This window comes from Pelodiscus sinensis, chromosome 3, assembly GCF_049634645.1.
Source record: "Pelodiscus sinensis isolate JC-2024 chromosome 3, ASM4963464v1, whole genome shotgun sequence".
Lineage (NCBI taxonomy): Eukaryota > Metazoa > Chordata > Testudines > Trionychidae > Pelodiscus > Pelodiscus sinensis.
Genome location: NC_134713.1, coordinates 3499015 through 3525871, shown reverse-complemented (window position 1 = coordinate 3525871; position 26857 = coordinate 3499015). Strand labels below are relative to the sequence as shown.

The window sequence follows — 26857 nt, the reverse complement described above, 5'->3', positions numbered from 1 at the left end:
CCCCGAGGCGTGGGGCTCCCCCCAGGCCTGGGGAGCCCACACTGGTGCTCCAGTCCCTCACTGCTTCCCCAAGGGGCTGGAGCACAGAATCTACTAGCCTGGGGCTCCAAAGGCTCTGGACTGCGACGGGAACACGGGGAGCGTCTTCCTCCTCCTCAATCAAGGGCCATGTCAGTGGGATTTGGTTTTTTTGCTTCTCCTTTGTGTGTGGCCCCCAACTGACTCTTCTGTGGGGCAGCTGCCCCGACCCAAAAAAGATTCCCCCCGCCCCTGAAAGCACTGCATCAAGAATTTTTAACCCACTGCTTTTGTGTCACTCAGAAAATTACACACACCAAAGGAGTAATATCACTGAGTGGTTAATGACCAATCAGGTCACCCCCTTGCATTTTGAGGTCAGTCTCAAGTGCTTTGCAACCTGAAACACGGAGAGAGAGAGCAGGCACTGGGAATGCTTCTCTCACCACTGAAATGCACCCACCTCTGGGGTGGAGAATGGCTGTTTAACAAAGTACATTAACAAACAATAACACACTCAACTGCAATTGCACAGGGAGGTTAGAGCGAGGCAAATAATGGAATTGACCCAAACTGGAACTCCGCAGGACACACTTCCTTAATTTCTCCTTCCTCCACTGCATTCTCACGCATAATCATGTTACTGTTTGCTTCATGAAGAGTGTTGGGGCAAATCGGGACTTCAGGTCTTGCCTTGTAGTCCGAACAAAGCTAACGGCTTTTCAGTCCACAAAGGAAATATGTTTGGAGCTCATGATGTATTTTTCTTGCCCAGCTGGCAGGAAATTTGAAATACTGAGAGAGAGCTAGATACAGAAACGATAAGTAGCTCTTGGGCGTACAATGTACAGGCCTATTCCTTTGTAGTATAGGTTGGACCTCACTGCTCTGGCATCCTCAGGACTTAACATGCTGGAGCATGGAAGATCCCTCCCGTCGAGGCTGGGCTATAGAGAACTTTCTGGGTGTCTGGCTGGTGAGTCTTGCCCACATGCTCAGGGTTCAGCTGATCGCCATATTTGGAGTTGGGAAGGAATTTTCCTCCAGGGTAGATTGGCAGAGGCCCTGGAGGTTTTTCGCCTTCCTCTGTAGCATGGGGTACAGATCACAGCTGAAGGACTCTCTGCAACTTGGGGCCTTTAAAGTATTTGAAGGCTTCAATATCTGAGATACAGGTGAGAGGATTATTCTAAGAGGCGTGGGTGAGATTCTATGGCCTGCACAGTGCAGGGGGTCAGACTAGATGATCATAATGGTCCCTTCTGACCTTAAAGTCTATGAGTCTAGGGCTCCGGGCTCCAGCATCCTCCTTCCGCCCCGCCCCGCTGTTGCTGCCTCAACCCCCCCAGGGCTCTTGCCGGCCCTGCTACTAGTGACGCCAGAGAGCCATGGCCAGAGCTACGCAGCTGGGGCCAGAGCTCCCTGGCTACTGCTGGGTCTGGAGTTCCCCGGCTGCTGGAGCCAGAATGTGACCGGAGCGCCGCAGGTCGGGAACGGGGCCACAGTTCCATGGCTGCAGCCAGGCTAGAGTTCCACACACACACATACCAGTGTCCCTTATGGTCCTGTCCTGCCGCCAGACCTCCCTCCTCCTGGGCTGTGGTCCATGCCAGCCTAGGGAGTCCCGCTTAAGGGAGGTATAACCTGTAGCTATTTTCCTCCCTACTTGCTGACTTCTGGATCTCTCCTGCTGTCTTATTTCCTCTTTTCCTTCTCTGCTCTCCCTGGGAGAAGGAGCTGCCCCCCCCCCCCAATTCAGAAATGCAGGCAGGGTCGCTGTGCCTCACCAATTCTGACAGCTGTAAGAGCAGCCCCCAGGGCGGCTTAAATTTTTGGCAACTTTTAATGGCCCCTTATGATCTGCTCCCGAGTAGCCAGAGCATGGCATCAAGCCACATCTCCTCCCGCCGCAGCACGCTCCTATGTGGGAGAGCCGCGAGCGGAGATCAGTTCTCTCACAATGCCAGAAATATTCCCCGCTGGCCTGTAAAGACGTCGCTGCCAAGAACTGCCCGTAGTTTGTGTATCCAGGTGTCTCTGCATTTCAAAGTCTGTAAGGCCCGAGAGCTTGCTTTTCTGCAAGACCACGCCCCTAGTCCATACCTTTCCTTTGGACCAGCCCATTCTTTCCAACATCTTCTGGCCAAACTTGGATTCATCTTTACTCCAGGCGCTGTTTCTAGGATCCATAGACCACTTCTGCTTTTTACGGGCTACAGCAGGAAAAGAATGATATGTGCCATTTAATGCGACAGAAGCCGACAATGCAATTAAGAAAGAGTCAAGACATTATTCCCCTCCAAGCAGAATCTCAAACCGACTTTTTATGGTACTTCTCTAGTCCCTGTGACCACAGCATCTGAGCATCTCAGCCTTCAATGGACAGGTTGGACCTCCTTGGTCCAGCATAGGGATGTTAAATTTCGATTAATCGACTAGTCCCAAATGTCAGACTGTAGTGGCTCTAAGCACTGCTTTAATAAAACGTTAACCAAACCAAGTTACACGGGTCTGCGTATTCAGCGAGTATAGAAAAAGCACCGATGTGAGGAAAGCTTCCCACAGCTTCCTGCTGTTCTACCTGAGAACTCAGACGACATTATTTGTATTACCGCTGCATCCGTCTAGAGCAGGGGTTCTCAAACGTTTTGGCCTGTGGACCATCTGGGTCAACGCAAAACTTTCTGCAGACCACCAATTGCTAATGGAAACTCATAGTTAATTACGTAATGACACCCGAGCCATTTTGCTAGTGCTGCAGCTAGGGAGAACGGTTTCCTTTAAATTATTGAACACATTAAGCGTTAACTCTCTCATGTTAGTTTATCAAACTTCATTTTAAATAAAGTAAAATATGAATTTATGTCCAACACAAAAGGTTTCAGTGTTCTTTTTATTTATGGCAGGGGTTGGGAACTTTTTTGGGTCTGGTGCCACTGAGCACAGAAAAATCAGTTGGGGACCACACAAGTGAGAAGCACACAAAAAACCCTCCTCTAAACTCCCCTCTCCCCAACCCTCACTGATGTGGCCCCCAACTGAGACATCTCACTCCTCTGGTGCTCCAGTCTCATGGGATGAGGGGAAGGGACAGGGAGGACTGAGGTTCAGGGCTTCCCATAGGCCAGATTTATTTTTCTGGGGTTCGGAGGTGGGGACAAAAGTGAGGGGTTCAGTGTGCGGGACATGGCTGCCAGCGAGTGGGATAGGGATGAGGGTGCAGGATGTGGGAAGGAGATGGAGTGCGGGGGAGGAGGGTGAAGGTGCGAGGTCTGGGTGGGTGGTAGGGTGCAGAAGCAGGATGGGAGTAGGATGTCTGGCAAGGGGGCAGGCACAGAAGCAAGGGAGGGTGCAGGAGCAACGGAGGATGCAGGCGCAGGATCGGGGTAGGTGTTTGGCCGGGGGGAGGGTGCAGAAGCAGGCTGGGGGCAAGGTGTCTGGCCAGAAGAGAGGGTGCAGGAGCAAGGGAGGGTACAGGAGGGGCTTGGGTAGAGAGTGTCTGGCTGGGGGAAGGGTGCAGGAGCAGGCTGGGGGCAAGGTGTCTGGCCAGGGGGCAGGGTGTTGGGCCAGGAGGGAGGGTGTCGGAGCAAGCTGGGATGTGGGGGTCTCGGTGGGGGGAGAGGAGTGAGTGAGAGGGGTTGGGGTGTCGGGGATTGGGCATAAGGGAAGATGCTTTCCTGGCTTCACGCCCCTCCAGCCCCTGTCCTGCAGCAGGGAAAACCTCCGGAGAGTGCATCACTGCACTGCCATTTCCCCAGTGGGGTGAGAAGGGGAGGGAGCTCAGCCACCCTCTCCCCCACGCAGCAGGGAGCTGGCACAGCTGCGAGGCTGCAGCACTATTTTCAGCTTCCAGCTCAGAGGCTGCACGGGGCAGGGGGAGATGAAGAAATCCCCGACCCGGCTCCGCCTCTCTCCAAGAGCCAGGTCTGGAGGGGAAGGTCGGAGCTTTCTTCACCCCTGCCCCCTCGCATACTCCCCCGAGCCAGAAGCTGGATCTAGTGCTGCAGCCTCACAGCTGAGTGGCAACTGCAACGCTCAAGCGGCAGCACGGGCGCCCCGCTGCGTGGGGGAAAAGGGGCGGCTGAGTTCAAGCTGTGGACCACCTGGGAGGCGGTCGTGGCCCACACGTTGAGGATAACTGAGCTAGTCTCCAAATAAGGATCAAGGCCACATCGTGCTCAGACACAGGAGGAGAGATCCTCTGCTTTGAAGAGCTTAAAATCTGACAAACACTTATGCACACGTTTAACTTTACTACCATGAGTCGTTCCATGGAAATCAATCAAGGAAAGTTAGCAGAGCAAAGTTAGGCATGCACAGAAAAAGGGCTGTTACCCCCATTTTACAAAGGGAGGCACAGGAAGATAAATGACTTGCTCAAAAGCATAACAAGTCAGCAGTCAAGCCAACTCTTGGACCCAGTTCCCTGAGTCACAATTCCATGCTCTAACCACTAGACAATCTTTCCTCTAAAACAGTGGTGGGGAAGCTAAGGCCCAGGGTCTGGATGAGGCCCCTGTCTTGCCTGAATCCGGTCCCTGATGCTCAGGGCTCTCCTTCAGCATTGGGGAGCTTGCGCTGGCATTGCATCCCCTCCCCCGCCCCCTTTATGGTCCTCCCGTGGGGCTGAAGCGCACACAATCTACTAGACTGGACCCCCCCAAGCTCTGGTGTGCAAGGGGAATATGGAGAGTGTCTTTCTCCTTCTCAGTGGGTGGGCCACATCAGCGAGGGTTTCTTTTGTGTTTTGTTTCTCACTTGCGTGCAGCCCCTTTTCTGTGGGTCACTGGCCCCCAGCCCAAAAAAGGTTCCCCACTTCTTCTCGAAAAGCACCTTTGGGAACTAAGAACAAGATACAGGAACACAGTTGGGTTTTGGCCCCAATTCTGGTTCTTCTAAAAAGCATTCCCACTTAAAAAAAATAATAATCACAAAGCATAATGCTAAGTAGGGATGTTAAATCTCGGTTTAGTGAGTAGTTGAGTAACCTCATGAATTTTTCTCAGTTAGTCGACTACTATATCGTCCCTGGGGGCAGGGCCAGCAGCCAGTGCACACTGGCCTCACTCCTGAGGAGCCCCCTGCCATGCTGGATACATTTATAAAGCGGCTCTTAATACACTTAAAAAGCACAAGTGCAGAGGGGGACTGAGTGTGAGCTGGCTCACGCCCCGTCCCCAACTACGCCTCTGCCTCCCCTGTGAAGATGGTGCTGAGGGGGAACCGGCTTTTAAGATAGAGGCAACAAGGGGGAAAAGCAGCTAGTTGAGTTCCTCTACTCCTTTATCTTGAAACAAAATACAGAACAATGTAGCACTTTAAAGACTAACAAGATGGTTTATTAGGTGATGAGCTTTCGTGGGTCAGACCCACTTCCTCAGATCAAATAGTGGAAGAAAATAGTCACAACCATATATACCAAAGGATACAATTAAAAAAATGAACACATATGAAAAGGACAAATCACATTTCAGAACAGGAGGGGGATGCGGGGGGTGGGAGGGAAGGTAAATGTTTGTGAGCTAATGGTATTAGAGGTATTTCTATCACTATCCTTTATCTTGAACTCTCTTATTGCTCTTCCTTCACCTTCCTCAGAGCGCTGCTATCCCACCTGTTCAGCTCTTCCTACCAGTGACAACATCTGCAGTACCTGCATCTTCCATTATGTCTGTTGTAACTATTACCAAGGACAGTGGCAAGGAATTCAATCTGGTACATCTTACACAGCTGAAAAGCTGCCACATATATCTAAGACGCTTTACACTTAAAACTCCCAGAGAACCCTGCTTGCAAGACCTAGAAGAGTAGCTTCAAGCTGAAACGTGCAATGCTTTCCCCTTTCTGGCACCTTCAATCCCAGGATTTCCAATCACCTTACAAACAGTGGTATTCATCAGCACACTTCCCTGAGGCAGACGTGTGTTAGTCCTATTGTACAGATAAAGAAATTCAAGCAATGAGAAGTGACAATTAACATTCAGAAGAAATCTCTGGGAGAGCCAGAACTCCAGCCCCTGTGCTGCAGCCATCCCTCCTTCTCCAAATGAGTTTTGGAAAGAATTAGTTCACTCTTGTCAGTTGCTCATGCAATGTAATCTTTCCAAAATGAGTAAACTATCTATCGCCCTGCAAGCTAAAAGTGATTCAGTGCCAATGCTAGCACTCTGTTGTATGAAACTGCCGCTGGGGAATTATACCATGGAGGTGCTACTGATATCCTGGACAAGCAGCACCATCCAGTGGAGAAAAACGTCCTTCACTCTGACACCTTCCTTTGCTATTGCCGTAACTCCAGCTCTGTGCTGTTTGCAACGGGCCAGTCCCTGCACACTTCTTGCCCAAATGCAGCCCTGGAGATGATATTCAACTAGCAGGTCTGAAATTGGTCCATGGAGCACTCCATAATTATGGGCAGAGAGCTGGTTGGTGATGTGCTACTGGCTCTCTTCATTTCCAGCTGCCCAACTGCACCAAGAGATGGCTCAACACGTTCCTGTTCTACGTCTCCTTTCCTTGCCCATCTAGTGTCTCTTGTTTTAAATTAGTCATTTTGTATTGCCACAACACGTAGGAGCTCGTCACGGACCAGACCATTGTGCTAGGTGTTGTACAAACAGAACCTGACAAAGCTTACTATCTAAGTACAAGACAGGAGACAGCAGATGGATACAGACTGACGGGAGTACTGGGAAACGATAGGACAGTATTAGTCAGCGTGATAGCAACAGACTGCACACAAGCACCCTGATCATTGTCAATTTTGTTGGCAACATAGGACAGGCGAGTTTTGAGAGGGGTTTTGAAATAGGACAATGAGGTTGCTTTACAACGATTATGGGAAGCTAGGGATGTTAGATACCGTGTAATTGAATTATCGTATAGCCACATCAGATTTTAGTGGTTACATGACTATTTGATAGTCTCCAGGGGCAGGGCTGGCAGCCAGTGTGCTCCCGTCCCCACTTCCAGGGAGCCCCCTGCCACCCTGCAGGAGCAGCCGGTTTAAAAATTGGCTCCCTGTGCAGACTGGCTCCCACCCTGCACTGTTGCCTCTGATAAAGAGGCAGCAGCCCGAGACAGCCACAGCCCCCGTCCATGGGGGAATCCGAGCTCCCTGCGGACAGAGGCTGCACTGGTATCCCATGGAGCAGCCTCTGTCCATGGTGAGCCTGGGCCTGCTACAGACAGAGGCTGCAGCAACCTCCTCCAACCCCATGGACGGCAGGAAGGCAGAGCTGGCTTTTGAGCTGACTCTCTCTAGCTGTGGGAGACAGAAAGGGGGGGGCGACAGCTCCATGGGAACCAATACGCATGGGAAGTCGGTTTCAGCTCTCGCCTGCCCCCCACCCTCTACACTGCTGTCTCTCTATCAGGATGGGTGGGAAGGCAGTTCTTCTGCCTTGCAGAGGCAGTTCCCGCCTCTCCCCCCTTGCTGCCTCTGCAAAGGGGACGGGGGAAGAATGCGTGTAGTCGACAGGATTGATAGATAAGCCCAGATTTATCGGTTAATGGTGTAGTTGTCTACATGTGATTGTTGACATCCCTATGAGGAGCATCTCCCAAGTGTGAGGGGCAGCACGGGAGAAAGCAGAAGATCTTAGTTTGAAAAGTTAGTAAGTGGGTGATGGAGACTGGCATCATGAGCTGACCAGATGCAAGAGCTGAGATCTTCATATAAAAGATGACAGATAGGGCTGGGGGATAGGTCACGAAGGGCCTTGAAAGTAACAACTAGCTTCTTATAGTTTAAAGAAGTTGGAGCCAGCGGAACAATGCAAAGAAAGGAGCAACACCCTTAAAACAATAGGTTAGGAAAATTATCTTTATAGCAGCATTTTGAATGGATAAAAACCAGGGCAAAATTGCTTTTGTCAAGGCCGGAGAGAAGGATGTTGTCATAATCGAGAACCAAGAAAATGAGAGCTGGGACGAGTGCTTTAGCTGTGGGAGTGGATAAGAAATAAATAGTTCTTCCTCTCTCTTTTGGGATCAATATTGAGAATACAGTCATTGAATTTAGTCCAGAACTGCACACACAAAAATGCCCGTGTATAATCTGCCTTTACAATTACCACAAGCTAATCATACAGACAGAGTGCTGGCAAGCCCTTTGTAATTAGATTTATTCTTTAAAAAGCTATTTCGGTGCTTCTCTGAATAGGCAAGAATAAACTGGATACTGCACAACTCTGAAAAATCCTGCTGATGGGAACTTGTATGCAATTGTGTTCTCTACGTACAACTTTAGTAAAGTAAATTTGGATGCATCAAATTTTAAAAAAAAACTTTCAAGATGAATTTCATATTCTGGTCCCAATCCTGAAGACACACATTATTTAGATTTGACATCAAAAGAGGACATGAATGCACATTCAGAAGCTCCCAATGCCCCAATAGATAGACATTGAAAATTTAATTTAAGAGCATTAAAAACATGTTGGCTACATATATATATTATAACAATAATATGTACTATCTTCACCACATACATTAGGCGCATTTTGTAACATTTATACAGCCTAAATTGGCCTAGCTTTTCACTATAATCCTGTTCGCCTATGCTAAGTGTCCCATAATACCTTGTTTTTATGGACGTAAACGTTGGCTTAAGCAGATAGGAAACATTTCAGGATCAGACCATGAATGTTTCATCATAGTAAAAGACAGGGAGTTAGTTACCCTTACAAGCCAGTAGTGGAATGTCCGAAAGGAAAAGGACAAAATATAGTTTTTTTGTGTTCTACCCTGGTATAAACCTCAGATGTGTTCCCATTCCTGGGTACATGCACGTGTTTAGAACAAAGAGATATGGGTACACCACGGTACCAGAAAAAATAAGGTAAAAATTTTTTTGGTAAAAAGTGTTGCAGCCAGTGCCATGATTTACTTATAAATAGGTGGGATCTAAAAAGACAGCTCCAGGGGCGTAACTTTGGGAGCACACCCTATGCAAAAGGTGACTGTGACAAGATGGCTCCCAAGACTGGTACCTTATAGAACCTTTTTCCTGCCAGGGATGTCAAATCCTGTTTTAAAAGTTAACCGGTTAAACGTTAAGTTTCCTGCTGCTCCAGCCAGGCTGGGCCAACCCACCACACCATGCGTTCGTGCGGCCAAGTCCGCCGCACTGTGGGCAGGGGGCTGTGTGGGCCAGGCCCACAGCATTGCACACGGGAGGGGGCGGGCCTGCTGCAGCTGGCAGGGCCGGCCGCGTCTCTCTATAATAGCAACGCTTCACGTTAAGCACACATACTCTTGTTGAGTTCGGTGGGGCTATGTCAAGTGTGTTCTCAACTTCAATCACGCGTATAAATCTTTAGAGTCACAGCACCCTCGCGCTCAGCTACTGCTCCACCTACAAGCCTTGCGGGCGGAGATAAAGTGGCATTCACTTTTCATCCTGAATTCCTGCGTGCCGTTTAACGATGGCCACCCTGCCTGGCTGCGTTTCACCAGGGCACTGCTGGGCAGGCTCACAGCACACAGCCACGTCAGGGCAGGCCCCAAAGAGAAGCCTTTTCCCCTCCCACGGTGGGGGGGGGGGGGGGGGGGGAGGAAGTGTCATGTTAGCTGGGGACACTGGTGTGGGTAACATCCCCAAGGGGGGCTCAGCAACAGCTTCACTCCCCCCAGAGCCCTGCCCCCACCCAGAGAGGTGGGGCCCCAAAACTCCTCCCCCGGGCCCCACAGAGACAGGAGGGCCAGCTAGCAGGAGCCCCCCCCACCAGGCCCAGGCCCTCCCCACTTGCTCCTCCAACACCTAGGCACCTGCCTCCCCACTGCTTTGGTAACACCCACAGGCCCCACCCCTCCCAGCCCCCTCCCTTGCTTTGGTAGCACCCACAGGCCCCGCCCCTCCCAGCCCCCTCCCTTGCTTTGGTAGCACCCACAGGCCCCGCCCCTCCCAGCCCCCTCCCTTGCTTTGGTAGCACCCACAGGCCCCACCCCTCCCAGCCCCCTCCCTTGCTTTGGTAACACCCACAGGCCCCACCCGTCCCAGCCCCCTCCCTTGCTTTGGTAGCACCCACAGGCCCCACCCCTCCCAGCCCCCTCCCTTGCTTTGGTAGCGCACACAGGCCCCGCCCCTCCAAGCCCCCCCCCTTGCTTTGGTAGTGCCCATGGGCCCCTTCCCTCCAAGCCCCCCCCTCTTGCTTTGGTAGCGCCCATGGGCCCCTTCCCTCCAAGCCCCCCCCCTTGCTTTGGTAGCGCCCACAAGCCCCTCTCCTCCAAGCCCCCTCCCCTGTTTTGGTAGCGCCCACAGGCCCCTCCCCTTGCTTTAGTAGCACCCACAGGCCCCTCCCCTCCAAGCCCCCTCCCTTGCTTTGGTAGTGCCCACAGGCCCCTCCCCTCCAAGCCCCCTCCCTTGCTTTGGTAGCGCCCACAGGCCCCTCCCCTCCAAGCCCCCTCCCTTGCTTTGGTAGCGCCCACAGGCCCCTCCCCTCCAAGCCCCCTCCCTTGCTTTGGTAGTGCCCACAGGCCCCTCCCCTCCAAGCCCCCCCCTTGCTTTGGTAGTGCCCACAGGCCCCTCCCCTCCAAGCCCCCTCCCTTGCTTTGGTAGTGCCCACAGGCCCCTCCCCTCCAAGCCCCCTCCCTTGCTTTGGTAGTGCCCACAGGCCCCTCCCCTCCAAGCCCTCCCCCAATGCTTTGGGAGCGTCCCAGGGCGGGGCAGGAGCCAGGGTTCCAGAGGAGACATCACTCAGCGACCCCCCCCCCCCGGAGGAAAAGTGGTATCTCCCTAGTCCCCCCCCCGACAGCATAGTTTCTTCCATCCAGTCCCACACATCCCTCTGTCCTGCCGCATCCCCACTAGTATCTTCCTCCTGCCTCCTCCCCGCTCCCCCCCTGCGGAGACAGCGCCAGCTCCCTCCCCCGCACACGTAGTGGTTTTGTCCCTTCACGCGGCTTGCCGGTGCTGACCCCCTCCGCCTCGCGCTACTCACGCTCTGCCAGCATCGCCATCTTGGGGGCCTTCTCAGCTGGCGGCGCGCGGAGCCCCCACGGCGCCCGTCTTCGGCGTGGGCACGGGAGAGGGCGGCCGCAGCTGTGCCTGACTGAAAAAGACAGGCGGAAATTAAAAAAAACCCCACCAGGGAGCTTTTCCACGCGGGGAGCGAGGGCGCGCTAGGGACGCAGAAGAAACCCAGTGCTCTTAACACGCCCCGTCACCCGCAGCTCGGCGCGGAAGCTCGCCAGGCAAACGCCCGGGCAGCCCTGGTGCGGCGCACGCGGCTGGGATTGCCTGGGCCGGGTGATGCCCGCCCACGTGACACGGTGCCCGCCTCCCTCCATTAGCCTCAGATCACGTGCCAAGCAGAGGCCCCGCCCCCGGGGGTTTGCACGTGCTGTGTGCTGGGGCAGTTCTGTAGCCATGACAACGCCCAAACACCCCCCCCCTCTAGCCCAGCTGGTTCATCAGATCCCCCCCCCCATGCTTACTGGGGGGCCGTCCATGGGGTGCCACAAGGGGCCTGCAGGCTGAGGGGTGCAGGGACAGCCACCCAGAGAATGGTGCCCTCGTGGGTTCCCAAATTAGGGGGCGTGACGCAACCCAGCCCCCCCCCCCATCAAGTTTTACTTCCCTGGTCAGTTCCCCCCCCCTTTTTTTTGCTCAACAAGTTTTGCTGTTGGGGGTGGGTGGGGGGGGGCCATGAGGGTTTTTCAAAAATCAAAAAGGAGGCCTGATGCCGAAAAGTTTGGGAACCGCTGACCTAGCCAGTGTCCTTGCACCATTGGGAAGTGTCCAGCAGGCAGCCTCACCACCAGTGCTTTTTTGGTGACGGTACGGCCCAGGGCGGCACCTATTTCCCCTGCATAACTTAAAGGAATCGTATTCCCCTCCGTTGTACCGGCAACTCTTTTCCGGGGGCGGCTGGGCTCCCACCGGAAGCCCGTTCGGCACATGCGGCTCTTAAAGGGGCCATGATGGCATTTTAGCACACTTTCTCCTCCCCCCCACCCCCCCAACTTTCCCCCGGAGTACCAAAACCCTTTTTCTTACAAAAAAAAAAAGCAATGCTCATAACGCTCCATTAAAATGTTGCACCGTGGGGCATGGCCACACTGTGTTGTGGTTCTCAGACTAGGGATGTTAAATGGCGGATCATCAGCTAATCGAGTAGTTGATGGAATTTCCATCGACTACTCAATTAGTCGAGAAGGGGAGGGCGCTCTCTAATCCTGCTGCAGCTCTGCAGTTTAAATGTAGGAGCTGGGAGGCAGCACACCACCTATTACATTTAAACTGCAGAGCGGCAGCAAGGTTAGCTCCCATGGGCAGTGCAAGCTTGGACTAAGCAGTCCTGTCTTGTGCCGCCCCTGGGAATTAACTCCAATGCAACCCTGCCTTTTAAATGCTCTTACTACATTTAAAAGGCTGAGCCACAGCGCAGGATCCGGCTGACTGGTCTGTAGTTTCCTGGGTTGTTCTTATTTCCCTTTTTATAGATGCACTATGTTTGTCCTTTTCCTGGTCTTCAGGGATCTCTCCCATCTTCCATGACTTTTCAAAGATGAAAAAGTGTACAGAGACCCTCTAGACTAGAGCCTGTCATCAAGGCTGCCCTAAGAGAGAGGTAAGGGCTTTCTTTAAAGTCAGAATCTAGTCCTTTGTTATTTTATCTTACCTTTCTGTCTCTTAGGGCCAGATTATGGCGCCTTTCCTTGAACTTCTAAACAAAAATCACCACAGAGCTGAGACCTCTGAAAAGTTTCAGCTCTGGAGAAGAATGTGTCAAAAAGTTTGATTCCCTCAAATAAGGCAGTATAATGAAAGCCCCACTTTAACATCTTGGCTGTGCCAGGTAACTGCTATACTATATAGCATTTTTCAGCCTCAAAACTCTTTATCGTATTAGTTACTCCTTACAAAAGCCCTCTAAATAATTTTTATCCTCTGCATTTTATAGGTGGAGAAAATAGGTCAAAGATGTTGAAGAGTCACCGAAGTAATACAAACTAGGGGCATGTCTACAGTAGGGAGAAGAAGATCGACCATCCGGAGGTCAATCTAGCGTTCAATTCAGCAGATCTAATGTAGACCCCCAAATCAAACACTGAGGGCAGCCCCCACTGGTGTCTGGTACTCCTCGTTCTGTGAGCAGTAAGGAAAGCCAAAGAGTGTGTTGTCCCGTCGGCCTCCCGCTGTATGGATGCCACCAACGCTTGGTTTAAGGTGAGCCGACTCCCGCTACACCTGGAGTATGGCTGGAGTTGCAAACCTTAAATCGACCTTCCTGGGCTAGTGTAGACCAGGCCTAGGAGCTCAAATTCCTGGCTTCCAGGCCTATGCTCAGACCTCTTTCTCATACCACCTTCTCTCCCTCTGCAGGCTACAATGTGTGAACACCCCTCCCACAGACCTGTAACCCCCCTTAAACACAGGCAGAGAGGCCTTCCGGATTGTGTGTCTTGGAAATTCAAAAATGAAAAGGCCAAACTGGAGAGAACCAGAGAGGAAATACAATCGGAATCCTGGCTAAGTAACGGCAGTTGTGAGCCAAATCAGTTTGTGCTGTGGGATGGCCTCGAGCCAATCTGAAAGTGCTTATCGAGTGAAAACCGGGAGAGGTGTGATGGAAGCACTGAGGACACAAGTTGCCTCCAGACTGTAAAAGGAGAAGACAGGTTTGATTTAGGACAGTGATTAGACAGAACAAGATTAAAGGTGAGCTCTGGTATATAAAGGAGTGTTAATACGGCAGCCACGTCACAGGCATGGAGCAAGGAGCAAGATTAACAGTAGCCGAGCCGTAGGGCACAAATGTCAAACTGAGCTACCCACAGTGAGGAGACAAAAGGCTCCAACGAACAGCGATGGGGGCAGATGAGGTAAAGTGACACATTCGATCGATGGAGATTTGGTGCACGTACTGCCAACGGAGGACTTAGGAAATGCAATAGGTGACTGAGAACACTAGAGGGAGTTTTGACCAAAAAAAAGTCAGCAGAGACAGCAGGAGAAAACGGGATTGTCTTATGTGCATTACGTTATGTTCCCTTTAGTTTATTTCCCTTTCCCATAATACAAAAACCAGGGATCACCCAATGAACTGAACAGGCAGCTGGTATAATACAAACGTGACAAAATTCTTTTCCATGTAACATACAAGTAGCCTCTGGAACTCACTGCCTTGAGGTGTTGTGAAGGCCAAAAGTAAGCTGGATTCAAAAAAGTAGGTAAGTTTATGGAGGACAGGGCCATCAGCGGCTATTGACCAAACTCATCAGGGATGTAACCCCATGCTGGGGGAGACCTTAAAACTCTGACTGCTAGAAGCCGTGAGGGAATGAGAGGTGGCTCTCTTCCAAATGGCTCTTTTCTGTATAATCCTGGAGCTGTGGTATTGGCCACTCCCAGAGACAGGATACTGAGCTAAATGGACTTGTGGGCTAGCCCATTATGGCATCTTCTGTTCTTATTAGCACAACTGGCTTAATTCATTAGGTAGCAGAGTGGTTCAGAGAAAGGGTGCCTGGTCCATAACTCAGAGATTGATGGATCAAAACCATTCATTATAGGTCCATCAATGGCTATTAGCCAGGATAGGTGGGAATACTGTTCTAGCCTCTGGTAGTTAGAAGCTGGGAATGGGAAACAGGGGAGGATCACTTGAGGATTCCCTGTTCTGTTCACTCGCTCTGGGGCACATTGGCCACATTCAGAAGACAGGACACTGGGTTGAATGGACCTATGGTCTGACCCCGTCTGGCCGCTCTTATGTAATTGGTGCTAGGCTCTATACCAAGAATGGTAAATATCGGTTAATTGAGGAGTGGATTAACCTTCTGAATTCTTCATTACTTGACTATTCTATAGTGTGCAGGCATGGGGCAAGCACCCAGTGTGCTCCAGCCCCACTCCCGAGGAGCCCCCTGACACCTCTCTATCAGAGGCGGCAGCAGCACAGGGTGCCAGGTGGCAGCTGGTCATGAGGGGAGCTCGTTTAAAACCCAGCTCCCCTCGTAAACTGGCTGCCTGTCGCCCCGCCCCTGCCCTGATACAGAGGCAACAGCATGGGGTGGCAGCAGCCCCTGTGCAGGGGGGTGGGGCTGAGCTCCTGATACACTTTAAATGCAGAGCCGCAGCGGGGGTAGGTCCCGGACACAGCGCGAGCCAGGCTGCTGGCCAGCCTGCTAAAACACTCACTGGTGGGAGGGGGAGAAATGCGTGTAGTCTATAGCATTACCTGATAAGTGTTTGCTTATCTGTTAATGGGTTAATCGACTACACTATTACATCCCTATTCTATACATTGCAAGAAGAGTCCCTGCTCTGAAGGGATTATAATGCACATAGGACAAAACAGATGAAGAATATGGAAGAAGCAAGCATTGTTTTATAGATGGAGAACCCAGGCATGGAGTTGTAGTGATTTACCCAAAGCCAGGCAGGAAGCTTCTGGCAGAACTCGAGCTGAACCTAGGTCCTTAGGCCCAATCCAGTGTCTTATCCATAGGCCATCATTGTACCATTTTCTGTTTGGGGGCTCCTACGTAACCCTCTTCAACACTCCTTCACTTTGACCAACTTAGAAGTGAGAGGATTAAGGTGTGATCCAAAGTCATTTACACAAGCATTCACCAAATCCACACGTTGCATTTGCACATGCCAGAGTTTTCACAATTGCACATGTCAGAGTTTTCACAAGAAGTGCTGGCCTGCTCATTCAGTCAGGGAACAGAGACAATACCAGGTGACCAATACCTCACCACTACCCTACTATCAAAGAAAGAAAGAACTGTTCATGATCAATCCACACAGACAGACAAGTTCACCCCAAAACAATTAAATCATGTTGAATCCCAAAGTCTTTGGAAATCATGCTCTATTCCCAGATAGTCAATGAGGAGAAAAAGGTGCTAAGTCGGGATGTAAAATCCTGTTTAATCACTTAACCAGTCAAATGTTATGTTTAACAAGTTAGCTGCTTAAACGGGCAGGCAACAGCCGGGCTGCTAGTTAACCATAATGGGAAAGCATCAGTAAGGGTGAGGCTTACCAGTTAACCGGTTAATCATGCACATCCCTAGTGCTAAATATGTTGGATTAATCACTCATTACAAATTACTTGTACAGCCCTAATCAAAAGCCAATGGCAATAAACAAGAGATTGTGTATGAAAAAGGAAATGGGTCTGTGCATTTGAATGTATTTGACTGCACTTTTTGTTTTATTCACTCGTCATGAATGTCTGCTAAGTTCGCTTCACAGAATCTCTGTTCTGTTCACAGAAAGGCAAGGCTGGATTTTCACATTCTAGGCAGAACTTGACTTTAGATTTAGAGGTCTTTGAAAGGGCAGAAATAGGGAAACCCACTTTTCAGCATGTAGCTGCCCTTTAAGCTGTAAAAAATGACGGATCCAATAGTGTCATCTTGGGAATGTTTGAGCTAATAAAAGAGCGCTAAAAATAATCAGCACAGACTCATTGGCTCTTTAATTGCTAACTTCTGTTTCTTTGTCTCCTAGCCAAGTGTCACCTTGCCCCATGTACCTTGCTAGCTAGATTGGTTAGTGAGTGCTGGGGGGTTGGCTGAGCCCAGTGTGTGTCAATACAAACTTTCTAACACAATTGTGTTGGTGTCAACCCATCTTCAACTCCCCCACTCCTCAGTAGAGCCAAGTAACAACCTGACATTTTTGCACCCTCCAAAGCACACTCCAAGTGAAGCAGCGGGGAAAAGAGCAGTCCAGAGAGATCAGGGACGGAAATGATATTAACAGGCTTTGAAGCGCTCAGTGCCTGTCTGTCCTGAGATCTGGAATCCTAGTTCTCAAACAAGAGACATTTAGTGAAGAAACAGCTACTACTACAGATAAACAGATTCTGTACAACTCAGGTTCCAGCTTGGTCTCTGATGTTCACCAGGGACCACACCCTGTTTTGAACTGTATATCCTATTGCCAGTCAGATGGCCATTACAGGGGCCTTGTCTTCATCGGTGTAATTTCAGTGGATGAGAGTCCCACTTTTAGGAGACATACTTGCACTAGCTCTCATCAAGCTTTTGCACTAAAATAAAAAATATTGTGTAGCCGTGGCAGCACAAGTGGTGGGAGGGGCTACCTGCCTCGAGCCCAAGACCATAAATACTTACTTGTGCAACTAGCCCCTCCCATGACTCACACTGCCCTGGCTTTTACTCTTTATTTTTAGTGTGCAAGCTCTATGAAAGTTCACTCAAGCGTGTCTCCCTGAGCTGGGAAACACTTTCCCAGTTCAACTGGTAGCGTACCCTCTGCTGCCCATGGGAACACACCTCCGGACCAGAGCGCATAATATGGCCAGCCCAATCTTTGTTATAGGTCAGCGGTTCTCAAACTGTGGCTCCCTCCAGGTGGTCTGTGACTTGAGCTCAGCCCCCCTCCTTCCCGCAGTGGGAAGCCTGCGCTGGTGCTCCAGCCTCGGCTCAGCTGCAAGCCTGGAGCAGCAGCTCCAACTTCCTGCTCAGAGGGTGCGAGGGCCGGTGGTGAAGAAAGCCCCGACCTTCCTCGCCAGACGGGCTCACAGAGAGAAGCAGAACAAGCAGCTCCATGCCCTGGTGCTCCCGCCCTGGGAGGCAGCATAAGCAACACCACGCCCTACCTGGAGGCTTTTCCCACTGCTCCCATTGGCCAGAGTTGCAGCCAATGGGTGCATCAGGAGGCTGTGCCTAGGAGTGGCAGGGGCACGAAGCCAGGCAGGAGTCCGCATGCCCAGAGCCTGCATCCTAATCCCCCTTACTGACTCCCCCCACCAAGATCCCCCCCACCTCTTTGCTCCTGCACCCCCCTTTGCACGCTCTCTCCCGGCCAGACTAGGGATGTTAAATTTCAATTAATCAGTTCCTTGAGTAGTCCATTGAATTTCCATCGAAAAGTTGAAAGGAGGAGGTGGGGAGCTCGCTATCCTAGCTACGCAGAAAGAGCCACCCACATATGCTTATCGGGTAGTCGACTAGTCGCTTACATCCCTTGCTCCTGCATCCTCCCCCGGCCAGACACCTACCCCCACCGTGCTCCTGAACCCACCCTTGCTCCTGCACCCCCCTCCTGGCCACACACTGCACCTTCTCTTGCTCATCCCCTCCCCCCAGCCATGCACCCTTCTCCCAGCCTGCTCCTGCTCTCTACGTCTCACCCAGACCTCACACCCTGACACCCTCCTGCACCCCACTTTCCGCCCTCATTCTGCAGACCCAACCCTCTCGCACTCACTGTCAGCCCTGTCCCGCACACTGAAATCCTCATTTTTGTTCCCACCCCAGAGCCTGGGGGGTTCACAAAACCCACTAACCCTGGAACCCCAGAAGAGTAAATCCAGCCCATGGGAACCCTGAACCTCAGTTCTCTGTCCCTCCCTCTTGCTCTGGAGCACCAGAGGAGTGAGGTGTCTAGGACTGGATCCAAGGCAGCCATTTCAGCACGTAGAGCAGGGGTGGGGAACTTTTTTTCCCCCCCAAGTCGGGGGCCACTGACTCTCAGAAGAAGTCATTCGGGGGCTGCACTCAAGTGAGAAGCAAGAGAGAGGAAAAAAAAGTAAAACCTCATTGGCTGGGCTAAGGTTGCTAAGTGTCCGATATGGGCCCGGACAGTCTGGTATTTGCGGCCTGTATCTGGTAAAAAACCAAACAGAAAATACCGGACATGTAAAATGTCCAGTGTTTTCTTCTTTTCTCGGATGGAAGGCTGTTTGGGACATTCTTCTCCTGCCGCGTGTGGCGAGGGCAGGGGGAGCGTGGGGATTTAAAGGCACAGTGACTGATTTTTTTTTCCTCCTCAACAAGTTTGGTCCATTTTTTTTGTTTTTGTTTCCCCCCCTCAACCAATTTTTTCCCTGCCATGTTCAGTATTTTTTGTGACAGTATCTGGCAACCCTAGGCCTGGCCCTTGACTGAGAAGCAACGCCCACCCAAAACCAAACAAAAACTCCTCACGGACCTGGCCACCACTCACACAACTTGGGGTGCTGGGGTTCCCCTCGTGCTCCAGCCCTGCGGCGGAGAGAGGAGGGGGCGGGGGAAGTGTACTGAGACTCGGGCTTCCTCCCACAGCATGCTCCAGTAGGGTTGCCAGATCGGTATTTTTTGTGAAACCAATATGGCGGGAAAAAAATTGGAGAAAAAACCCACAAGAAGTTAAGCTGTTGGGGGGGGGGGGGGTGCGGGGAGAAACGCACCAAAAAAAAAAAAAAATCACAACCCCTTTAAGTCCCCACACTCCCAAGGAAAGAACATCCCAAGCGGCCTTCTATCCCAGAAAAACAGAAAATACGTACCGGACATTCCCCTCCCCAGATATAGGGCAATATGCTGTAATATATTAGCCACCCCAAGTAGGAGTTGAAGCAACAAAAGAGTGAATTCACAAACTACCAGCACTTTCTCTTCTTCCTGGATAACTTTCCAACCATCGCAAGGCCACATTTCGACTGATAACACCATTCACTTTTAATTTAACGAGCTTCTTGTAACACAGGAGCAGGGACGCGTCTTTCATTTGCTGGCTCGTTGTAGAGTTAACGAACCAGGGAAAGTATTCGAATCCACATCTAATGCAAATGGGCTACTAATCTTGCTTGTAAACACCAGTGCTTACTTAGCATGGCCTGAAGCATTTAGAAAAGCTTTCTGCTTGGAAATAGGATGTTAGTTTGCCTCCAAACTCCCTTCCTTCCTGGGTTTTTATATTTCTAGCAAGTATTTTATTACGTTTCAGGCATGGAGCAGAAAAAGAGGCTTCAAAAGTTATATAACTACAGGGGACCATATTCCCAAATTAATGTCTAGATCCAGCTCCTTCAGGGAGGAAAAGACTTGCCTAGGTATTTTACAAATGCCCTAGGCATCTGCTTTTGCCAGAGCTGTGCCATTTGCACCCCGCTAGGTAAACTTACCTATGAAGTCATTCAGCTGATTTTCAAAATCATAATTCCATCTTTGTGAAACATGTCAGTATCAGTTATCAGCCATTTAGGCTTTGTCTACACTGCAGGGTTTTTGCACAAAAACTTCTTGTGCAAAAGCAAGTCCAGATCTCAAAGCACGTGGCAAAAGCTTTTGCGCAAGAGAATGTCCACACTGCATGGACACTCTTGTGCAAGAAAGCCCTGATGGCCAAGAGGTGTAGTGCAAAAAGGAGTTATTCTTTGTGGGGAGAGGAATAACTCGACCGGCAAAAGCCCTGTGTCCTGCCGATTTTCTTGCGCAAAAATGCACTTGAGGTGTGGACGCTCCACTGGTTTTTGCACAAAACCAGACGTTTTTGTGCAAAAGCCTTGTGGTGTGGACATAGCCTTATATAGGACAAGGCCTGCTTGCTGTATATGTCAGGCCGTTTCCAAGCAGCAGGGAAGGGAGGGTCCCTGATTCATAGATTCTGGGGCCAGAAGGGACAGTTAAGTGACAGAGTCAGGGAATCCCAGGGTGGGAAGAGACCTCAGGGGTCATGGAGTCCAGCCCCCTGCCCAAAGCAGGACCAGCCCAACTCAATCATCCCAGCCAGGGCTTGGTCCAGCCAGAACTTAAACACCTCTAGGGATGGAAATTCCACCCCCTCCCTAGGGAACCCATCACAGTGCTTCCCTACCAGACTAGTGAAATAGATTTTCCTAATGTCCAACCTAGACCTCCCCCACTGCAACTTGAGACCGTTGCCCCTTGTTCTGCCACCTGCCCCCACTGAGAACAGCCTCTCTCCATCCTCTTTGGAACCCCCTTCAGGAAGCAGAAGGCTGCATCAAATCCCCCCTCACTCTTCTCTTCTGCAGACTAAATAAGCCCAAATCCCCCAGTCTCTCCTCATAGGTCATGTGCTCCAGCCCCTGAATCATTTTGGTTGCCCTCTGCTGGACCCTCTCCAATGCATCCACATCCTTTCTGTAGTGGGGGGCCCAGAATTGGATGCAATACTCCAGATGTGGCCTCACCATGCCGAATAAAGGGGCATAATCCCTTACCTAGATCTGCTGGAAATGTTCCTCCTAATGCACCCTAATATGCCATTAGCCTTCTTGGCTACAAGGGCGCCCTGTTGACTTATATCCAGCTTCTCATCCACTGCAATCTCCAGGTCCTTTTCTGCTCAACTGCTACTTAGCCAGTCGGTCCCCAGCCTGTAACATTATTTGGGATTCTTCCATCCCAAGTACAGGACTCTGCACTTGTCCTTGTTGAACCTCATCAGATTTCTTTTGGCCCAGTCCTCCAATTTGTCTACGTCATTCTGGACCCTATCCCTGCCCTCCAGCAGATCTACCGCTCCCCCTTGTGTAGTGTCACCCACAAACTTGCTGAGGGTGCAATCTATCCCCTCATCCAGGTCATTAATAAAGATGGGGAACAAAACCAACCCTAGAGCCAATCCTTGGGGCACCCTGCTTGAAACCGACCCCTAACGTGACATCAAGCAATTGATCGCTACCGATTGGGCCCGACAATCTAGCCAGCTTTCTATCTGCCTTACAATCCATTTGTCCAATCCATACTCCCTTAACTTGCAGGCAAGAATATTGTGGGAGACCATATCAAAAGCTTTGCTAAAGTCAAGGTATAGCACATCCACTGACTTCCCCATGTCCACAGAGCCAGTTACCTCATCACAACCTAATCAGACTGGTTAGGTATGACTTGCCCTTGGTGAATCCATGTTGACTATTTCTGATTACTTTCCCCTCTTCCAAGTGCTTCAAAATGGATTCCTTGAGGATCCTCTCCATTATTTTTCTGGGGACTGAGGTACGGCTGACTGGTCTGTAATTCCCTGGCTTGTCCTTCTTCCCTTTTTTAAAGATGGGCATGGCATTTGCCTTTTTCCAGTCATCCAGGATCTCTCCTGATCTCCATGGCTACGCCTACACTGGCACCCTTTTCTGGAAATGCTTAAAATGGAACAGTTTTCTGTTATAAGCATTTTCAGAAAAAGCACGTCTACATTGGCAGGATGCTTTTCCGGAAAAGCACTTTTTCCGGAAAAGCGTCTGTGGCCAATGTAGACGCGCTTTTCCGCAAAAAAGCCCCAATCGTCATTTTCACAATCGGGGCTTTTTTGCGGAAAAGACTACTGTGCTGTCTACACTGGCCCTTTTCTGGAACAATTTTTCCAGAAAAGGACTTTTGCCCGAACGGGAGCAGCATAGTTTTTCCGGAAAAACACTGACAATTTTACAGTAGATCGTCAGTGCTTTTCCGGACATTCAAGGGGCCAGTGTAGACAGCTGGCAAGTTATTCCGGAAAAGCGGCTGGTTTTCTGAATAAGAGGCCCAGTGTAGACACAGCCCATGAGTTTTCAAAGATAATGGCCAAAGGCTCCGCAAATGACATTTTCCAACTCCCTCAGTACCCTCGGCTGCATTAAATCTGGATGGATTTGTGTATGTCTGGCTTTTCTAAAGAGTTCCTAACTTGTTCTGTCTCCACCGAGAGCTGCCCACCTTCTTCCTATACTGCGTTGCCTAGTGCAGCAGTCTGGGAGCTGACCTTGTCTGTGAAGACAGAGGCAAAGAAAGCATTGAGTACTTCAGCTTTTCCCACATCATCTGTCCCTAGGTTACCTCCCTCATCCAGTAACGGCCCCACAGCCTCCTGGTCACCCTCTTATTGCTAACATGTCTGTAAAAACCTCTCGTTTCTCTTCACATTCCTTGCCAGCTGCAATTCCAATTGCGCTTTCGCCTTCCTGATTACTCCCCTGCATTCTCGAGCAATATATTTATACTCCTCCCTCGTCATCTATCCAAGTTTCCACTTCTTGTAAGCTCCCTTTTTGTGTTTAAGCTCACCAAGGAAATCTCTGGTAAGCCAATCTGGTCGCCTGACACATTTGCTTTTCTTACTGCGCATCAGGATGGTTTCTTCCTGTGCCTTTTATAAGGCTTTTTTAAAAATACGGCCAGCTCTCCTGGACTCCTTTCCTCTTCATGTTACATCCCAGGGGATCCTGCCCATCAGGTCTCTGAGGGAGTCAAAGTCTGCTCTTCTGAAGTCTAGGGTGTGTATTTTGCTGCTCTCCTTTCTTCCTCTGGTCAGGATCCTGAACTCGACCATCTCATGATCACTGCTGCCCAGGTTGTCACCCACCTCTACTTCCCCTCCTAGTTCCTCCGTTTGTGAGCAGCAGGTCAAGCTGCGCACGGCCCCTGGTCGTTTCCTTCAGCACTTATCGAGTCTGAAGTCCTGTATATGATAGGCCATGAAATGTCACCGAGTTACTGCTCCAAAAAACTCATTGTCCAAGTCCAAGACATACACAGGTGAGGTGAGGGAACAACAGAAAGCAACTTACGTCAGCTTAGTTCTCTTTAGGCAGCCAGACTAAAGGGGGACTGAATTGTGGACAGGGTAGGGGCCTGCGGATGGGCTCGAGTAGGCAGCCCCATGCCTGGGGTCTGCACGGAAGAAAGGTCAGAGGTAAACAGGAAAGATGACAATAAACAGGAGGACAAGGTTGGAAATGCTGGGGGGAGGGGGGAGGGAATGGGAGCCTGTCAAGGGGAGTCTCATCTGCCCACGAGGAAAGGTGGCAAAAGTCCACTGTGGCCCCTCAGACCCTCATTCTGGGTAGGGTGGCCTATGCACCACAAAGTCTATGTACTGCAGCCGGTGCTCAGGACAGTATGGCCCAGTAGCCAGAGTCCAAACATTTCCCCTTCGTTCAGGATAACACATCCCAGCAGCCCCCAGAGTCTGTGCACCAGGGGGCCCAGCGGCCCCCCCAGAGTCTGTGCACCAGGGGGCCCAGCGGCCCCCCCAGAGTCTGTGCACCAGGGGGCCCAGCGGCCCCCCCAGAGTCTGTGCACCAGGGGGCCCAGCGGCCCCCCCAGAGTCTGTGCACCAGGGGGCCCAGCGGCCCCCCCAGAGTCTGTGCACCAGGGGGCCCAGCGGCCCCCCCAGAGTCTGTGCACCAGGGGGCCCAGCAGCCCCCCCAGAGTCTGTGCACCAGGGGGCCCAGCAGCCCCCCCAGAGTCTGTGCACCATCCCTCTGGGATCAGGGTAGTACGGCCCAACAGCCACAGGGCCCATATGTAATGAACAAACCTCCCCCACATGAGGGCATCTGCAGAGGGGGTAGAGGGACCTGGGCCCTCCGTCTCCACCAGTCCCAGCCCAGGGCCCTGTTAGCAGTGGCTCAGCAGGGAATCCCCCCACAACACACCCCACTCTCAGGGAGCAATTCCCCACCCTGGGCTACCGCCTACCGGGTCTTGTCAAAAGTCCTCTCCAGCCTCACGCTCAGGTCCTGCAGCTTCTGCTGCAGCCCCTCTGGGCCTGACTGCCACTGTTTGGTCCAGATGTGCTTCCTCCCCAGGCGCTCCTGCAGCACCTCCTGCCCTTGCAGCAGTCAGCCCTGACGGAGCAGCTCCAGAAGCTTTTATAGTCCGCTCCAGTTGGAGCATGCCCAGCAGGGCTCTGGGGGCGGGGCCTTTGCAGGCCGCTGGGCCAGGTTAACCCCTTCGGGCCCAGTGCGGGGTTGATGCGTCCCATCCCAATGGGAGACCCTTTCCCCTTTCCTGTGCCTTTCCCTGGATCCTCTGAGGCCCTGCGCCTCGCAAGTCCGCAAGTCTGGAATTAGCTGAAAATGAAGGACCGCAGGCGTGACCCAGAAAATCACCTCGGCGACCCTTTCTTCTCTCTGGAGGCCACGTTTAACTTCCACGGAGAGCCCGGTGGGGAATCCCAGCCCCCAACGCACAGCACTCCCCCCAGGGCGTGGGTTATGATCACTGCCTGGGGGGCTCGCCGCTCCCATGGCAGGTGAGCGGTTGATCTGCTGCCTGCTTCTGTCCAGAATGTTTTAGGATGTGGGTGACCAGGTGTAACCCACACAGTGTCCCATGCAGTGGCACTTAGACCAGTGTTTCTCAATCAAGGGTACGAGTACCCTTCAGGGCAGGGCTGGATTAAGGCATGGGCTAGCCAGGCAGCTGCCCGGGGCGCCAACCTATCGGGGGGGTACCTGATGGCAGCTATAAGGGACCATCAGTCACTGCACGCCCGGCACCCGGATTGAGGGCTGCAACAGCTCCCAGCGGCCCAGGGTGGGGGCCGTGTTAACCCCCGCAGTGCTGGCCAGCAGCACCCTTCCCCCCGCGGCCCGCCCCGGGCGCCCCCAGGCTGCGCAGCAGCAGTGGTAGCCGGGCTGGGCCAGGCCGGGCATGTGCATCCTGCCACCGCCAGCTCCGTGCGCCCTCCCCCATGCGCTGGGCAGGGGCGGAGCCACGCATGCACCCTCCCCCAACCTGGGGTGCAATTAACCTGTCTGCCCGGGGCGCCGGAATGGCTCGATCCAGCCCTGCTTCAGGGTCCTTGAGAGAAGTCCGGGGGATACGTCAACACAACTGAAATTTGGAGAAAACTGAATTTTTGTGTTAAGTTTTACAGCGCTTTCGTAGTTTTGTACTTTTTACACCCCAAAATTTCATCGCCCTCCTGTCTATGATTAAGTTGTTTAAACAAATGTGTCGCAAGGGTAGGAAAAAAAATTGTGCGTCTGAAAACTGTAGGGTCTTTATAATTTTTTTAAAGGGGTAGTTTATAAAAAAAAGGTTGAGAAAAACTGACTTAGACCTCATACAGCGGAGAGAGAAGAATGAGAGAGCTCTCCAACCTAAGCTGAGCGCGAGCTGGCTTTATAGCTCAAGTGGATTTTACACTAAACTCCAGGGGCCCCAGGTTTGAATCTGTCTGATGGTGGTTGTTCCACAGACTCTGTTCTGCCAGGTGCAAGGCAGAGGTCATGGTGGGAGCTTGGGTGGTCTAAATTGTCATCAGGTGTATTTACAAAAAGGCAGCAGGAGTAGCCGGCCGGCAGCCAGCAAAGGGAGGCCAGGAGAAGTAGCTCTGTTCTATTCAGGTTCCCTCGGGGATGGATCCTGGCTGGGTAACAGCCTCTGACCATGCACATTATTCTAAATGTCAGGAGGAATAAATTGCAGGGGAGGGACGGGTACTGTGTTTGGGGCTGGTCCTGGTCAGAAAACAGGCCCAATGGGTTTAAAATATTCTATATCAGGGGTGAGCAATAGTTTTTAATGGTGGGGGGGCACTCTAAGATTTTGGTAAGTAGTCAAGGGCCACAACTTTGGGACAGAAGTTGGGTGCAGGAGGGAGCTCTGGGTAGTGGGTTCGGGTCAGGAGCTGGGAGGGAGCTGTGACCTGGGAGAAGGGGGAAAATAGGGTGCAGAAGGTGTGGGTGGTGACCTGAGGCAGGGGAATGGGGGTGCAGGGTCCAGGAGGGGGTATGGGTGCAGGAGAGGATTCTGGCCTGGGGGAGGGACGTAGGGGAGGTGCAAGGTCTGGGAAGGTGCTGTGACCTGGAGAAGGTAGGGAGAGGGGGCACAAAGGGGCTGGGTGGTGACCTGGGGCTGGAAGGGGTGGTGGCCTGCTGCAGGTAGTTGGGCGGAGAGAGAGGGTGGGGTGCCAGAGACAGGCTCTGGCCGAGAGGCACTTACCTAGGCAGCTCCCAGCCAGCAGCCCTGCAGGAACCTGAGGCAGGCTCCATGCTTGTCTTCTACAGTCCCAAACTGCTTGGCTGGCTGCTCCATGTGACTCTGCTCATGGCAAGGGGAAGGGAAGCGGCTTCACACACTGCCCTGCCCCCAGCAAAATTCCTCAGCTCCTAGTGGCTGGAAACAGGCCAATGAAAGTTGAGAGGCGGGGCAAGTGCGCAAAGCCTCCCCCCTCTCTCCCCATTATCCAAAGCCAGGAGCAACCAGCTGTTTAAAGAGACGTGAGCTGCTCTGTGCCTAAGGATCCTTGCAAGGCGGCTGGATCTGTCCCATTTGCTGCATTTTGCCCTCTACATACATGTAGTGAGTGACCATAAAGAGCGCCATCTACTGGCATATGAAGCTCCATGAC

At 51.8% G+C, this 26857-nt stretch overlaps 1 protein-coding gene and 1 long non-coding RNA gene across 3 annotated transcripts in view; one reads left to right on the top strand and one right to left on the bottom strand.

Moving 5' to 3' along the window:
• The window catches only part of PINX1 (PIN2 (TERF1) interacting telomerase inhibitor 1), a 94292-nt gene extending 69965 nt beyond the window's left edge, over positions 1-24327 (bottom strand). Inside the window, exons 1-3 of one of the 2 annotated variants that reach the window (XM_075923246.1) lie at positions 24196-24327; positions 10962-11072; positions 2122-2231 (exon numbers count right to left, since the gene is read on the bottom strand). In XM_075923246.1, coding sequence (XP_075779361.1) covers positions 2122-2231; positions 10962-10980 — 129 coding nt within the window. In that variant the 5' untranslated portion in view covers positions 10981-11072; positions 24196-24327. Of the gene's footprint in view, positions 1-2121; positions 2232-10961; positions 11273-24195 lie in introns of those variants that run through there. The other variant, XM_075923245.1, reaches the window with a different exon arrangement.
• Positions 11382-16404, top strand: LOC142827546 (uncharacterized). The gene is made up of 4 exons (XR_012902214.1): positions 11382-11603; positions 12660-12821; positions 12927-13192; positions 13349-16404. It is a non-coding gene; the product is annotated as an uncharacterized LOC142827546 (long non-coding RNA).
• Positions 24328-26857: the final 2530 nt, after the last annotated feature.